The sequence below is a fragment of the Manis javanica genome, chromosome 1, assembly GCF_040802235.1.
Source record: "Manis javanica isolate MJ-LG chromosome 1, MJ_LKY, whole genome shotgun sequence".
Lineage (NCBI taxonomy): Eukaryota > Metazoa > Chordata > Mammalia > Pholidota > Manidae > Manis > Manis javanica.
The window spans coordinates 16,795,096-16,812,895 of NC_133156.1; the positions used below are offsets into that span (position 1 = coordinate 16,795,096).

The 17,800-nt window shown below is 43.2% G+C and overlaps 1 protein-coding gene across 9 annotated transcripts in view; it reads left to right on the forward strand.

Annotated features, from left to right (window-relative positions):
- FRY (FRY microtubule binding protein) overlaps window positions 1-17,800 on the forward strand; it is a 379,810-nt gene that overhangs the window by 141,031 nt on the left and 220,979 nt on the right. For 2 of the 9 annotated variants that reach the window (XM_073228948.1, XM_073228960.1), the window contains exon 1: window positions 11,142-11,641. The exons of the other annotated variants lie outside the window; for them this stretch is intronic. In XM_073228948.1, the coding sequence (XP_073085049.1) occupies window positions 11,572-11,641 (70 nt within the window). In that variant the 5' untranslated portion in view covers window positions 11,142-11,571. Of the gene's footprint in view, window positions 1-11,141; window positions 11,642-17,800 lie in introns of those variants that run through there. 9 annotated transcript variants of the gene reach the window in all.

Genomic DNA, 17,800 nt, shown 5'->3' on the forward strand with positions numbered 1-17,800 from the left:
GAGCATCTACCTGGGTTAGGTCGGGCTAGGCTATTCCTTATGTTATTTTATGTTAACCCTGGCGGTAATCTTGCTGTAGGGAATGTGGGTCCCAGTTTGTAGACACAGACACAAATCCCAGGGAAATTGAGTGACTTCTTGAGAAATAGTTCAGCGTCAGGACTGGAAACCATTTTCCTTCCTTGCCTAGATCTCAGGGGGGCTGAAAGTTTCACTGTGCATTATCTGGGCCCTCATGAAGTAGACAGCCCAGCGGGTGGGAGCCTTGACTTGCTGCAGATATCACACCACCTCTGATGTGACGGTGGCTCCCCTGGCAACCAAGCATCCTTCGTCCCTGAGTCCAGACGGAAGGCTCCTCACCACTAGGTGGAGATGTAGCAGCACGCAGGCGAACTGGATACACGTGGCGATGCAGCTGTGACCAGCTTCCAGGGCCACGGCATTCAAACTTTGTTTCGTCTTTAAATAATCTTGAGGTGGAATTCATGTAACATAAGCTAACCACTTTAAAGTGACAATTCACTGGCACTTAGTACATCCAATTGTTGTGTAGCCACCACCTCTATCTAGTTCCAAAATCTTTCCATCACTCCTAAGTAAAACACTTAAGCCATTAAGCAGGTTCTCCCCATTCCCCTTCCCAGCCCCCTCTGGCAATAGCCAGTCTGCATGCTGTCCCTATGGGTTTACCCATTCTGGACATTTCTTATAAATGGAATCATACAATATGTGACCTTTTATGTCTGGCATCTTTCTCTTAGCATAATGTGTTCAAGGTTCAGCCATGTAACATGTGTCAATTCTTTCTTCCCTTTTTATGGCTGCATAATATTCCATTGTGTGACTGTATCACAGTTTGTTTATCCATTCATCCATAGGTGGACATTTGGGCTGTTCCTGCCTTTTGGCTATTGGAAGTAGTATGTCGATGGTCATGGATGTACATGTATTTGTTTGAGTTCCTGTTTTCAGTTCTTTGGGGTGTATACCAAGAGTGGAATTATGGGGTTGTATGGTAATTCTATGCCTTTTTTGAGGACCCACCAAACATTTCCACAGTGGCTGAACCATTTTGCCATCCCACCAGCAATATATAAGATTTCCAAACTTTTTTGGTCCTGACTCATAATAAAGGTATTTTACATCACCACCAAGCAGTGTAAATTCACATGTGTGTATATATTTATATTATATATATATATATATACATATACACCATACATATATAGGTATGTATAATGCAGAAGTTTCACGAAACAGTACTCACCCTTCTTACTATATGACACACTCTAGTGTGTTCCTTCCTGTTCCATTTGATTAGAAAAATGTGCTGGTTTTGATCTACCAAATTAGTTCCACCACTCAAAGCAAAATGAAATCTTAAAATCAGATTAGCTGTGAAGATGGGAATACTATTCTCAGTGTATAAAAATTGTAATGTATCTCCTTTCTATTTGAACAAAGAGGTCAGGATATCGTTTATCAATACATACAAGTTTTTTGGGGGAAGCATATTTAACTTGTCAGGATGACATTTTATATATTCTCCAACATGGACAATTTTGACCATACACAAATGTGAGTTATCTTGCACGTGCCTGACGGAGTGTGAGGACTGCAATCAGCTTCTCTTCTATAGTCAGGCAGCCCGGTTTCTGGTGGCCGTTGCCCCTGTGGTTTCTAGGAAAAGCTTTGTGATACATGTTACCGTCATTTATTGAACGGCTCCGTTCAGCAGGGTAAAATGCTGAAGACGACGGTGACAATGACAAACCAAGAAAGCAGTAGATGAGGGGCGAGAAGTAGAATCAAGAGCACTGGGGCCAGAGCATGAGAAGCTGCCCATGTATGCAGCAATTATCTATGACCGTCTTCAGAAATTACCTGAAACTGCGCCTTCCTGGAGGGAGGAAGGAGTGGTGTTTGGAAGCAGTGGAGACCAGGCGGGTCCATGGGTGGGACTGGGGGGGTCCAGAGCTTGGATGGGAAACAAATCACATTTTACTTCTTATTCACCTCTCGCTGAAATTCAGTATTTCCTTCTGTTATGAATATGGACCCCAAACACGGTATTAGTTGTACCTGTGACTTGACTACCAACTGAAACCACACACACTTGCATCATGTCACAGTTGTTTGAGGTAGAGGTCAATATGTTAATGTTCATCATTTAATTTAAAAATAATTATTAGGTTTGTCTCTGGGTCATGTTAATTAATGTGTCATTAAAGAATGTGTGTATATATATATATAATACTACAATTTTGTGGTTTCTGAAATAATATGATGATTGTCTTTCAAAATAATTGGCTTCCTTTGTAAGCCTGTATATTTTGTCTTATTCATAGAAACTCATTCGGAAAAGAAGCCCATTCCTTGGCTCTGTCCGTTGGCCAAATGGGCTCATGGCACAGAAATAGTTAAGAACAACCTAAAGCTGCTGTGTCCAATAAGGGAGCCACTGGCCACCAGCCTGCTCTTGAGCATGTGGAATGTAGCTACTCCAAACTGAAATGTGCGGTAAAATATGCACCAGATTTCAAATGTTTAGTGCAAAAAAACAATATTAAATGTCCCACAAATAATTTTATATTTATTACATGTTGAAATGATACTATCTGGAGTATATTGAGTTAAATCTGTTAAATTTAATTTCACTTGTTGATTTTTAGTCTATATCATCTTTAAATGCAGGTGTTAGAACTTTTTAAATTGCACCTGTGGCTTGCATTGCACTCCTGTTGGACATCACTAACCTAGAGACAAACCTGAGCTCCAGTCTAGGTTCTCTCATATAACCAGCAATTATCTTCATTATTGGTATTATCGTTAATGTCCTAGCTGTTGGATCCCCATAAATTTCAGCTTCCTCAACTGTAAGAAAGTCAAGGGAGAGTATATTGCTCTGTTCATTCCAGATTCAGCCTTCTGCCTAATACACTTCTTGCTATTAGAAGTGCCACCTCATCTTATCCCAAAGTGCCACAGAAGTCGCACATCCGTGTCCCTTTTCCTTACTCTGCAGTTACCTGCTGTTTTGATGAACAGAAAAATTTAAACTATACAAGTGGAAGTGATAGAAAAAAAAATTCACTTGGAGAGCAAAGAAAGTGGAAAATGATTCGAGGTAGGGTGGAGTGGCAGTTGCCACCCATCCTGTATTTATCCAGAGAGGCCTGAGTGGCATTTGAATAAGAGCCAAGCGAACTGCCAGCACATTCCCGGAGTCTGGAAATGGCCACTTAAATAGCAGGACAACCTTCATGTGATCCTAAGCCAAAAACTAAAGTCCAGCGGGCTACGTGCAATAGCTGGAAGGTGTTAGTGTGTTTAAGAGGGAAGAGCTGGGGAACCTTCTGTCCTTTTTTGGCCTGATCCTTATACTGCTGGAGCTCTGAGCACCCTAACGCTAGCACCCTGGGAACACAAAGCCCTTGCAGCTATAGAATCTCCTTTGAGATCATAAAACAACTTTCTGCAGACAGCAGAGAGTGTAGTATCACTAGCACCTTAAAACGAGAAGGAAATAGCTCAAAGGCAGAAGTAGATCGCTGTGGCCAGGACTGGCGGGGCTTGGGGTTCTCCATAGTGCCCCGTGAGGGGCACAATCATGACCCTCCACCTTGGTTTCCCTGGGCTGGTCGGGGCCCCTCAGCCACCCTAACCATCCGCAAAGATCACTACTGCTAAGCTGAGCCGTCCATTTGGAATAGCTCCGCCCACCAGCCTGCTACGCCACGCCCTCCCACCTTCAGTTCCTAACCGCCCTGCCCACCTACACAAAGCCTGTCTGTCTGGTCAAGATAGGGTGGTGATTTCCCCGCCCTTTCTAAAAACATGCCTTGCAAGACTTTATTCTCCAAAATATACTTGCCCTTGCAGTTACATTTTCTACTACGTTTCTGCTCTGCCTGTGGGTGGAGCAGGTGATGTACGTGTTTGTCTGCTTCACTGTTGTGGGCTTGGGCCACAACATTTTCTAAAGGCAGGAATCAGAGGGTCCGAACCACACAGCACCACCAACAGCTGGTCATTTTGAAGGTTTAATCAGGGCTGCTCAGGGAAGTAAACAGTCCTTCTTAAGGCATGAGTTGCAAATGAAGGGATGTTTCATGTATCTGTGATTCCTTAGTTCATCTCTTCCTGATCTCAGTGGTCAGAGTTGTCTGGTTTACCCCTGGTTATAGGACTTGGCCGCTGTATGTTCCTATCAGGTTTCCTCTAAGTGGAATGACACGCTTTAATATCATCTTATCAATTTCATAGGAGACAACTTGATCATTATTGATTTATCTCTAATTCCCGATTATTTTTTGGTCCTGTGTTAGCCCCTCCTGCTGGTCAGCCAGTGTGTGCTTTTACCCTGGATACTTTTGATAGTGGCTGTATCAAAATATAATTGAAAAGGTGGATCTGTTGCCAAAAATTCAACTAATTGATGCGAAAGACTCAGAGCAAATAGTTTATTACATGGTGTTCTGCTTTCACCATGGCACAGTCCCTCCCAATGGTATGGAAAGTTGAAAGCTGGTTTTGCCCTAAGACGTGAGGCAGCCTGGTGATGAGAAGCAGCATTCTTCCTTCAGTGGAGAAGTCATTTGTCCAAGGTCATGGTATTGGGGTCCAAATAAGGATAAAGAATAAAGAGTTGCCTGATTCCAAACCCTTCACCCTCCATTGGTATATAACTGTAGACTTGTGATTATACCTAAAAGAAGAAATTTTTAGTATATGTAGTATGTGATTTAAGAAGTGAGTGTATAAAAAAACTAATCAAGATTTCCAGTTGTTTCCCAGTTTCACTGACTTTTTCTAAATGATGGATTTAGACTTTAAAATTATATATATGTAATTCATCATATCTATATAGTTCAAAGGAAGAAAGATTCCACACATTTTTAATTCCTTAGTTCAACTTTTAATTCCTTAGTTCAATTCTCATATATATGTATGATGGTATCTTTGAGGAAAAGTTGATGTACTCCTTATGACTTAAAAAATATAATATTTATTTTTGTATATGAAATTGGGAACATTAGTGGGAATATTAGTTCTAGCCATTAAAGGTACTTAATTTTAATCACAAAATAATGGAAACATTGTCATTCTCAAATTTTAATGCAGCTATGTGAATGTTCCTCTTTTGTGTTATATTATCATTCATATGGGGAAGAACCAACATTTTATCAGTTCTCCTTTAGATGGCAAATAGTATTTGGGGGAAAGTGATGATTAATAGAAATATAATTTTTTTTTATCCCAAGTGTTATCTCTCTGTCCACTTTTGGGAAATAATGATATGCAAAGCAAATGCCATTTGCCGTGTTTAACTTCTTCAGAAAGGACTTAATATTTTATAATCATATCTTGTTGGCTACTATTGTAGCCAGTTATATTAGGCCTGTTTGTATCGCAGTGTAAATAATTTCTCAGACTGCTGGTGGTATTTGAACATGGGGCAGTGAGGTTATCGGTTTTATCACACTATTGTGTGCTTTCACGATAAAGGTCGGTGGAAGAAACCCTTCCATGTTTTCTCTTTACATACATGTCTAGAAATACAATATTAAACATTACTTGTGCCTTGCACTTACTCTACAGAAATTGAGGTCCCATCTCTGTGTTTATCCATGCAAAATATGTACGAACCACAGGTCTTGGTTTGGCTCTAAGTTACTACCCAAATATGCAGGCCCTACCCTGAGACGTTAAGGAGTAAATTGGGTAAATATTGAGCTGATACTAATCTAATCAGAACCTCTACTCAGCTTTACCCTGGTCACCAACAGTTAGAAGCACTCAAATATTAAATAATACTTTTCTGTATGTGCACATGGTTAGGCTTTCTTTGCCTTTGCAAAACTTTAGACTGGTAGCCAGCAGAGGTGGCTGGAGGTGGGGTGGGTGGGTGGGGGGGGTGGGGAGTCTCTGTGATGAGCAGCATCCCTCTCCCCCTTTCCTGAGACTGCAGTTAAGAGGGCATTTTCGGATGGGTATTCTGGGCTCATTGCTACCTATAGATCTGCCCCTCAACAGCTGTCATCTGCCTTCGTACTCATTTAATCTGCATGATAGACTTGGGTGAGAAGCACTGTTTTACAGATGAGGAAACTGAGGTCTGAGATGTGCAGCAATGTGGCTGCAACACGATAGAGCAGGGACTCGACTCAGTTATACTACATTGAGTCCCTTCACATTTGATGTCCTTGGAACCTTTGCATTGGAAGTCGCCATGCAGTTGTCCTGAGTAGTGTTGGGAAGAGACCCAATTTATTTCTCCAGTTATGGAGAGGCTGGGGGTGGAGACATGAGCTTACTGATGCCCCAGTGCATTCTAAGGGTGTCCCATTTGGAGAGAGGTGCCTAGCAGATGTACCCCTTTTATTCAGCTTTGTCCATGCAGGTCCTGTGAAGTACAGCCTTGCGCTATGTCTCCACTTCTGGTGCTGAAGGTGAGGCCTCCTATGGACTCTAAACATTTACCACGCCTTGGGTGACAGTGGGCTTACGATGGGGGCCTTCCCTCTATAGAGCAGGAAGAATGGATTTCAGGCTTTTCCCAGTGCACTAGACTAACCGCCGGGTCCTTTGTCATATCCCAGCATTCCTCATAAAACTCCTCTGTAGGGGAGGTGAGTGGGGAAGAAAATTGGGTTCTGCTGCTGTTTTTTTTTAATGAAAACAATTTTAGGAGACATGAGTTTCCTTGTTTATATCTGAATCTGGGCAACAAACAAGCTGTGCTTGAATGAAATTCTGTTGCTTGAATATATTTCAATCCATTTGAAAAAACACGGTACTGGATAGTCACGGAGTAAATGTTTGCAGAACTTGCAGAATCTGTTTTTGTGAGGCTTTGTGAATGCGGGTTGGAATTTTTTTTAAGGAATGATTATTGTGTTTTATGTTTATGAAATGAACATTGGTATCACTTCATATTTGTCGACAATATTTTGTAGCGCGGGATCAGTTTAAATTATGGATCTCAAATATATCAAAAGAGAAGTTTTTGATTTATCTCAACACTGTCTTTTAGTTTATCTTTAAAAGGCCTCTTACTCTACTGATTAAAGATAAGCAAAACCCTTTCTCCATAATGGCCACATTGATCTCAGCTCCTGCCTTTCTAGCACAAACCAAGCGAAGCTTAATTTGACTTGGGAACAGTGCTTATTAAGAAACAATGTATAATCGTAGGAATATAATCTAGTTGATGCTTTTTTGGAATTTGAAACTGCTGATCCAAAATTGATAAAGCAGTTTTTTTCTTAAAATAAATGACGTTCCTTTGTTTCCTCAGAATGCTAGTAAAACATTTCTCTTCCACCTAATACATTGTGTACGTGAATGTCCATGTCAGTCTGTGACAGTCATTCCACATGTGCATCCACGTGCAGCCGTCCACAGGGAAAGGGGGCGATTCCAATCCGAACCCAATCAACTCAGTCAGACTTCTTCAAATCATTAGGTAATGGCTATGGATGTTGGCAAGCATCCAGATGGCTTGCCTAGCTTTGCTCTCATTTTTTTTTTTGAACACCACACGTTTTAGTCTCAAAAAAAAAAAGTTGAGAATGCCAGGAAAGGAAAAATTAAATATGCATTAAGAGACAAACTGACTGTACTTGTGTTGCACAGTTTTTTTCCCCAGGCAACAGCACCATGTCCGCATGACACATCTATTCATTCACTGACTTGTTTGATTGGTGTTTTTTGCATGAGGACTCACTGTATGCTGCAGACCAAGGGGGATTCACAACTGAGTGACATGCAGCTCTTCTGCGGGTATATAGGACAGATGGTCACACTGGGAATCCAGGCAGGATGTGGCCAACACCATAGATTATAAAATGCGATCATTGCACTGTTTCCCACCGTAATCCCACTCAGCCAGCCACTCAGCAGCCTGGGACATAGGTGACCAGTTGTCCTTTGCCTTCTTGAAGCAATGTTTTTACCTGTACCACCACAGCTACTGCCAGCCCGTTAGATATCATGATCACAAATAGGCACCCCTTCTTGTGGATTCAGTATTGGGCAGATGTGTCCCCATGCTAAGGGGAACACAGCCCATTAGCACCCCTTTACAGCTTGGAGAGTGGAGTTCAGACTAGATTGCCCCCTCACTTGTACCCCGCACCTGCCCCTGCTCACTCCAGCCCACGCATCCTTGTGCAGACCACAGCCTGCATGAAGAATCAGATTAAAGTGAAAACCAATGGCATTCTTCTCTAGATTCCTTTGGAGTGGGGCTGTAGCCCCCAGGGCACAATTTCCCCCTCAGGCAAACACTGGAATGCAAAGCACTGAGTCCTCTGCACAGCCAGTGAGGCCTGAAGCTCTCTCTCCATTAGTGATTTAGAGGATCTTAGCAACTCCTCCTGGATTTTCGCTAAGGAAGTTAATAACCATGATTCTTATCTTAAAAAAAAGTTTGGTAGACCTAAGTTTTACCAGTTATATAAGCTTGACCTTATTGTATGCCTCTTTAAGCCTCCATTGTCTCATCTATAAAATGGGGCTGTTAGTCCATCAGTTTGGGATGTGGTTCGAATAGGTATTTTTAGCACAGTAAATGTAGACAGTGTCCTTAATCGTTATCACTTGTGTCAGGTCACTTTCTGGCTTTTTTCCACTATGATACTGTTTCCTGAGGTCTCCCCCTTTTCCTGTACTACTGCTACTTTTCTCTGGGCCCCCAACATCTATGCCTAACCCTATTCTTAAAGATTCATTGTATGTTTTCCTAAGATTTTTAAAGGAAGAGTCAATTGGTTTTTACAGATATGGAAAGTGAAATCGTTCTAGGTCATCTTAAATGACAACTTGAAGGCTCATGTAACAAGCCAGGGATAAATTCAGATTTTGGTTTGCATTTTAGGCACCTCTGTCCCAGTGCCTTTCTAACTACATTTTTTGTAAGCACCGTGCCCCATGCCCCCTGAGGGAGAGAGGACATGGAAGGGTAAATGTTTTATCTCAGCTTGTAGCAGGTGTCTTTCTATTTGATTTGCAGGCCTTTCAACAAAACAAAAGGCCTTTTCTGTTCTTTTACAATATATCCTCTCTTTAAAGGTACTCGAATGAGGATAAAAAGCATACATTGGATAAGATTGCAGGTTCTAATGGACAGAACTGGGCCCTTAGTTGCTGAATCACTCTACACAGGGAAAATTAGATGCCATTAAAGACATTCTTTTCTAAATAGTATTTAAAATTTTATGATATTTTCCTCTTGAAATATATATGAGTGGCATTCTCAGCAAATAATATGTTTATAGTAGGGACTGAAAACCTTTAAAAGCCAGTTAATATCTCTTTTATAAAGTCAGCGGAGAATCTCTGTGTGCTTGAGTAACAATATGTAGTGCCAAGTTTACTTATGCAGCTGTTCTAAATGTCCCCAACTTGCTGTCCCCAAATACTTACCGTTTGTGTTCAAACATGACATACCTTCTGTGGCATACAAATTGCACAAGAACATATTTAACCTAAATTTAAAAGTTCTATTCTCGAGTCCCTAAGGTTTGTAATAAATATCAATACAGCTAAAATTGAATGACGTTTTCACCATGTGTAAGAAGGCACTGTGCTAAACCCTTTCATTCATAATGTCATTTACAATGTCCAACAGAATGAGGTTGGTGCCACCACTATTATCCCCATTTTACAGATGAAGAAACTAAGGCTTAGTGAGGTTAATAGCTGGCCCCAGGCCTCTTAACTAGTAGTGTGTGGTGCCAGGTGGGAATCTGGGGCCTGTCTTAGGTCTCTGTGCTCAGTAACTCCAAGGCATGGGGCGGCCTCTCTGCTCACCCACTGCCATCTGCCGTGGGGGAGGCATCAGGAAGGTGGGTATGGAGATTGGCTTTTGATTTCAGATAGAACAGCTGTGCTAAGATAAAACCTTTGGGTCCTGTTTCACCTGGAATGCATACATTCAAAATACAGGTGATAAAAGTAGCTCATGATCCCTAGTATGTGTGTCAGGGAATAAGTCAGTCTGCTAAGAGACTCCATGAGAATAAAGTGCTGAGTGGAGGTGGCATTCTTGGGTGAGTGCTGGCCTTTTGTGGGAGGGTAGGGAATTTGGAAAGCTCATCATATGGAGAGTGACGGGGCATTTTGGGGCACAGTCCTCAAAGTTCTCTTTAGTGTTTGAATTTTAAAAATTCTTAGTCTTTAAAAATACCTACATTGTACTCTTTCTCCTGCATTTCTCCAGTGGACTGTTAGTCTAGGAAATCCTTGTGGGGTGGAGGGGAAGAGTGCCCAACATTTTTTATGTTAAATAATCATTAATATGGCTTATTCATTCCTATGGCAAACATAATCATAACTCTACTGGGAACGGGGAGGGATTCCGTGGTTTATGAGATGGCTGGCCAAGCCCCCCCTATGCAACATAGACAGTCAAAATTAAAATACTCATTTAATCCCCTAGTCAAGCTAAATGATAAAATGAAACAAAGCTATCTGAAATCAGGACACGTGAGAGCAAGATTTCGTGAAGTAAAAAGCCATTGTATGGCAAGAAATCTAATGCTGTTGCTTCTTATCCTTGGGGTGCAAATCAAATAAGCTTTATTAAGCTTTGTGATTCTTAGAAATGAAAGCTTTGAGAAACAGATCCATTGTGGAGCCCATGTTCGTTAAACAAGCGGTTAGTTTTCTAGGTCCTCCTGGAAGCTCGCGTTAGGGCTGGGGCGCCTCCCACCACCACCACCACCAAAAGGATGGCATTTCAGGACGGGAGCCGGGCAGGTGCAGCTGCCACTGTGCCGCTGAATATTCTGTTGTTATCTAGCTCTCCTACTGCAGCGAGGCTGACAGATGGGGCTTTTGAAACACGTCACTGCAGCCAGATCCAGGGGTGCAGCTCTGCTTGCTGCAGCGCGGTGCAGTTGTGTGTGTTTCAGGGACAGACGCGAGGGGACGTGGCAGCCGGTGCACGCCCGGGGCCGCTCGCTGGAAGCCTTTCTGAGACGAGAGGCTGCAGAGAAGCCGGGCTGCGCCTCCTCCCGCTGAGCCGGGGCTGCGGGGCGGCGCAGGTTGAGGCTGTGCGCAGGGGCAGGGCGGCGCTCCCAGCCCATCCTCGGCCTGAGGCCGCCGTGGAAACAGCCGGGGGGGCCGGGGCCGCCTGCGCTGTCGGGGCGGCGGGCCCAGAAGCCCTCCCCTCCCCGGGGGAAAACGACCGCCGTTCAGGTGGGGACCTCCTCGGTCCCGTCCCGGGCTGCAGCAGGCGATTCTGGGTTTGGCAGCGCAGCATGAAAGCAGCAGCCGCCGCCGCCTCCAGGGCTGCAGGCAGATCAGCCCCCAGCGAATAAGCAGCGAGTCCTGGACCCGGAGGAGGAGGAGCAGCGGCCGAGCATCTCTCTCGCCCGCCGCTCGGTGTCCTTTAAATGAAGACTCCCCGCGGGCGCCGGGGGTAGATCCGCAGAGCCTCTCCTCGCCCCGCGCCGCCGACCCCGCTTCCATCACTCACCTGTGACCAAGCACCGCTCAGCCCGCTCGGTCCCCGCTCCTCCAGCGGCCCTGGTCCGGGGCGCCCCTTTGTATGCCGCCGACATGGCCAGCCAGCAGGATTCCGGCTTCTTTGAGATCAGTATCAAATATTTACTGAAATCCTGGAGTAATAGTGAGTAACAGAAAATAATCTTTTTTGTGTGTGTGTTTGCTCGCTGGCTGTAGCCTAAGGTTCGAGAAATAAAATCTCAACTGGGTGCATATATGATTGGGGGGCAAGGAAGTTTTTTTTGCTTCCATCTGCTATGGAAATCAAAATGTCAGAGACTGAACTCGCTTTTCTTAAGTGCTAAGGCTGCAGTGGAATTACAGCAGATTTCGTTTGATGAAATTTAAAAGTGAGATAGCCCTTCAGACTCGGCAGAACACAGGCTGGGGGCATTCCGGGCTGCATTTCCTGCCTCGATGTTTATTTGATTTGTTCAGGCTTAATCTTAGTATTTTGTGAAGTGTGCTGTAGTCAGAGGGGTGTGGCAAGGTTTCAGAGGACTTCGTAATTTTTGTTGTAGCATTGTCTAAAGAAAAAAGTACTCAATAGTTCAAAACCTAAGACTCATCTTTTTTTTGAATAAATTTGCTTTTGTACATTTACTTGATCTCTCCCTTGTCTGTGTAGATGATGTTAGGAATGCTGTTTAATATTTGAATTTTTACAAACCTTGATGTTGGTTATAGTCCAAATAGCATGGTTTTCTGAAATGTAAGCAAGTGACGCTCTGGCCCTAATCGTGTATTAGGATATCAGAACGTTATATAGCTTCTGAAGTTCCATTTCTGACCTACTTAAAGATTTTAGCCATAAGATATGAAAAGACAACCTCTAAGGCATCGTGGACCTGGAATCAAATTAAAATGAGGCCTTCAGGTGGTCAGTGACGTCTTGTGTTTTTGGAACAGCTTAAAAACACAAGTCTTCTCTAGCTCACCAACAGCCTTTATACCTGCTTTGGATAAAAGACCAGCCGGTACTACAGACAGAGACTTAATTGTTGGAAATCGAAAAAAATTTCCCAAGAAAGATTCTGTTGTATTACGTGCATGCTAATTAATCTACCTGTGCTCACAGAGCTGGCGATCAGTTATCTCCTACAGGAATGACCTGTGGCCAAGATTGTTCGTAGGTAAACAAAACCTGGGCCAGGGAACCTGGGCTGTAACTGCTTTGAGAAAAAAGACAAGTACCTTCAGCCTTAAGGTATTCGGGGATAGGCATCTCTAAATGATATCCAGAGAAACCATTTTTTTCCTAGTCATTTTGCACCACTGTATACACTATGGGGCTTGTCCGAAGCCCTCTTCCTACAAGTGGGAAGCCATTTAGGAGAAATACTGAAGCCCGAACAGCATTCCTTCATTTGCTGTAGTCATAATTCATTTATCCTGGACTTGTTATTTGTGCAGTACTTCACACTGGAGGAGGAATCGTCCTTTGTCTATCCACCCTTTGATTAATGAAAAGAATTGGACACACGGGCTCTTTATGGAGCAGGTTTCCAATAACTGGAAAGACTTACTGTGAGTTTGACATCAGTATGTGGTTTTGAATCATCCTTTTGAGCCCCCCCCCCCCCAAGGCCAGGTTATTTTCTTCCATCAATTTTGTCATTGCCTGGTTAGACAGAAAATTATGTTATGACAATAGCGAGGTCAGTGGGATTTCTTTTAAAGTCTCTCTCCCCTGGTCAGCTTTCAGTGACTCTAGACACCTTAGATATTCTCTCCTCTTCCTGAACCCTCCCCACTCCCCCATACTCACATCAGGAAATGGTCCAAAAAGACTGTTCATTTCTACTTTGAGAGTATGCGGGACACAATTTAGAATTCTTTCCCATCATTCAGGAAATAGTCATTCAGTACCTACTATGGGCCAGGCTGTGGGGCTCTAAGGGTGAACAAGACACAGTACCTGCCCTCTATCTTAATTTCTTCATTGTCAGAGTGAACTTGGCAATTCTTTAACATTCCTTTTGGGGTCAGAATGTATTTCAGTCCTTTCTTGAAAGAGGAATAGGAAATACACTTATGCGTAGTCCTCTTTGAGCTAATTGCAATACTAACCTGCTTACAACCTAGCATAGCTCTCAGTTTTACATATTTTCTGTAGCAAAGAGAAAGGAATGTGTCTGTGTGGAAGACAAAGTAGAAAATTAGAAGCCTCAGGGATTTCAGCCTCTTCATTGTGACCTGCCCGGAAGGATGCCCTGTGGGGCAAGTAGCTGATTTGCCCGGCATCAGGTTTGAGAGGGGAGGGTGCCTGCTCAGTACCTGAATGAAGAATCAGCCCCCTAGTTGTATAGTGGTGCTGATTTATAAAACTACAATTAAAAAGCTGTGAAACAAACTTTGTAACTGTGGCTGATTGCTTTGCAAGGCGGTAGTTAGAGGAAAGGTGAGTCCATGAGCATTTCCGGGTGTTTGTATTTTTTTAGTGGCCCATTGTGGGGAAAGTATAACTTTATAATGTATTTGTCTCCTCTGAAGAATGAACAAGTTGGTTAAATCAGTCCTTGCCTGATGAGATGTATTAGCTTTTTATTCATGTTTATTTTGACACCCCTTCCTCCGTTGATGGGCCGCTCTGTCAGGCTGCCCTTTCGTTTTCTTGGAGTTAGGAATTGAAATGGCCTTGGTGTCCAGAAGTGAAATGTCGTGTGCAGACGTCACTGCTGAGGCCGTCCTTATCTCCTGGGACCCCTGTCCTGTTTCTCCTTGCCCGACTCCTACCCAGACTTTCCCCAAACGATCCATGGTTCTCACAGCTGCCGCCCCCCAGTGTTATGGCCACGGCCACCACGGGTCTTTCTCATTTCACCTGGAATATGCCTGTGGGTTCTGAGTGGTCCACCTGACTTAGAGAAGCACGGAGCATTTCAAAGACTGCCAGCATTTCAAAGATGATGCCCCCGCTTCCTGTGGCCCCATGAGTCTACAACTGCCATTCAGGACCGTCTTGGGGCTCCTCATTCATCCTCTCTCCTGTTATTCTGTTCCAGCTTTAATGAATCTGCTCCCCTTCCTCTGCATTTTACTAACTTGTTCTCCAGTCCACGCCTGCGCACGTGTCAGCCCCTCAATCTGGCGTACACATGAGTTGCAGGACAGATAGACATGGTTTGGATCTCTAGCTCCTGCACTTGTGTGGCCTTGGACAGTTAACTCTCTGCCTCAACGTTCTCATCTGTACAATGGAGGCAAAAATAATGGGTCCTTTGCAGGAGTAAATTGGGTATAAAGAAATCAAGTACTTAGGACAATATCTGGCCCATTGTAAATGCCCAATAAATGTTAATATATTTCAATGCTCCCTTCTTTTCTAAATCCACATAAAATCAGACTTAGACCATTTTTTTCCCCTTAGCATTGACACCCTCAGTGGATTAGTCTACGTGTACTCAGTATTTGCTGCTCCCCTAGAAAAGGGAACTGGGAGAATGTATGCCAAAATAAGTTGCTCGCTTTGAGCCATGTTTTTTTCTAGATTTACTTTTTAACTTTACCCTCTATTCCTTCTCAGCTACTAAGAACATTCCTACCTGCCCTGGGTACATACCTTCCAGCAGTGTGGGGGTGCCTTGAGAATATTCTCAGGGGCAGGAAGTCACCTTGTCCTTTCAGGTTTGCTGCAGAAGAAGTTTAGAGTAGATAGTTCCGAGCTCTTTCCCAAGAAAGGAGGGCCTGCCTTACACTCGTATATGGAGCTGGGGTGCGGGCACTCCCCCAGTCTGAAGCCTCTATCTGGCATTCCTTGTGCTTCCATCTACCCCGTGAATGAAGGGACATTCAGAATCCATTCCACATCTTGATCTTGCCAGGGCAGCTTTCATCTTTCTTACAACATTTGGCAGATCTTGCGACCCCAGAGAAGGAAACTTTTGAAGGCCAATTAACTCTTCCAGGTAGTGAGACTTCCATTGACAAACTGCTCCGGGGGAGCCAGCAGGCTCTTTGCCTGTTTTGGAAGTGGCCGGTCTGCACTGTACAATGTCTAAAGTCACCATAGAAAAACTTTCTTCAGTTGGGAGGACTGGGTGCGGCATTGTCCCGATTTGTTGTAGTGAGTGGTGGTTGTAAGGACAACATTTCTGTCCCACATGGAGATGCTGCTTAGGATGAGGTTAGCTCTGGGGACAAAGAGAAATGGTGCAAATGAAGATTGAAAACACCTCTGATTCACTGCAGAGCAGAACTTACTGATCCCTTCTTATATCAGCAGTGTTCCTCAAAGATATTATGAAAAAGCTTAAGAGAAATCGCAAGGTGTTCATTTTAGCCTCTTTGCAGGGTTGATTTAAAGAAGTCAAAGAGTAGAGAGGTTATTCAAGCTGCCTAAATCCAGCAGAGCAGGCCACCTGGAGTGTATGCACACTTACTCAGTCCTCTCAGCAGTAGGAAGCACCCAGCCCTGTGCAGGCACTTGGAAGGTACAGCCTCTGGGGTGCCTGTAGCCCATTAGATGCTGGGCAGTCCATGGACTGTGTCAGGCCCTGGTCACTTCTGCTAAAGTATCTATAGTAGTTTATAGTCCTAATGAGAAATCAAACTCCAAATCAACATCCACTCTGTCTCTGGGTTTAGGACGGAGACAAAGAAGGTTTTCTGGTTTGGTTTGGTTTGATTAAAATGCGTGAACAATGATCCTAGAATAACAGTAGCTGCCACACTGACGAAGAGCCGACCCCATGTCACATGTTCTGCTTGGTGACTTACATGTAGGACAACGACATCATTATTTGTCCAAACTGGGACACTTTTGAGAGTAAAAGTTAATAATTATGCTGGGACACTAGGCATAAACTGGACTGTCCAGGGCAAAGGAGACGGTATGACCACTCTGTTTATCTTTGCCCTTTGCAATAACTCTGCAGGGTTATGTATTATCCACATTTTACAGATGAAAATAATAAAAATGAGAATTGAGAAAGTGATTTGCTCACAGCCAGGATGCTAGTAAGTGAGGTAAACTCTTTCCCCGATGCAGTTAATCACATTTTTTTTTTGACCACCCATAGGATGATCAAAGGGTCAAGAAGACTTTGGGGAACTTAGTGCTTTAGAAGTATTTCATTCTTGGCTGATGCCACCGCCAGTTCTTAGCCTTCTCCCTTCCTGTGCACCTCTGAACCTCTCTTGTTCTTTCTCTCTCAAGAACCAGTGCTGAAGAGAACCAGCCTTAGCACAGGCCTGCTTAAAAGACCTAAGTATTGTCAAATCTTCCCCATCGTTATTCCAAATACTATATAGGTAGTTCTAGGCTCTCTAGTCATTTGATTAAGCACACACCCAGAAAAAGATTGTAATAAAGAGGTGCATTTCTTCTGCTAGGAGTGTTTTATGTTGATTTTATCCTCTTTAATCAGTATATGTAATTATTAAATTTAAATGGCTCTAGTAAATAAAAATGTATTAATGGTCTTTGCTTCCTGTAGGAGGGTCATTTGCTTACGTTGCTGAGGTTTCTCTGATATCTTTTATTTCTGTTTAGGAGCCAGTAGTGAAGTCCTAATTATCTTTAGCAGTGAACACAAGGAGCATATCTCCAGGTATAATGGAAATCTGTCTATGATTCAAGTATCTCATTTTACCTGATACTCCAGTCTCAGCCTCCATAAAACCCTCTCTGGGAGACTAGCAGCATGAAATGATTCGATTTTAACTCTATTACCTCCTGTTGCATATGCTGCTTTGCAAAGTTGCCAAGAACTGAAATAGACCGGCAAACAGCATTAGGCAAGGAGAGATGACCTGCATACTTTTACAATCTGGGAACAGCCCAAGATATTTGAGAAAGTTGCCAGTATTTAGGTGTTTCCACTGATAACAGCATACAAATATTCTCTTTATTTAAAAGACATCTGTTTCAAAAAGTTTGAATGCCTATGACTCATTAGTTAATTTGGGGGTACAGTTCAAGGAATTGAATGGGTTGCATATGTCCTGGTCATCTTGTTAGTAACTTCTATATTTTTTGGTGTTACGTGATAACTCAGAATAAGCTGAGTTCAGATATGAATTCAGGCTACTGAGAAATGGCATTTTATGGTGTGAGGGCTGTAGATTGACAGCCCTTTATATAAGCTTTTTGTGTGGGTTCTTTACTGGCACTACACCTTAAATTTATTTAGTGCCTTGTAGTTATCTCAGCACATTCAAACACATGACTTCATTTGATGAATGAGATGCATTGATTATGAGTAAATTAGCTTCTTTTCCTGGTTTGGGATGATAATTCTCCCAGAGTTCAGCTGCTGTGATATAAGACACCCAGATGGCA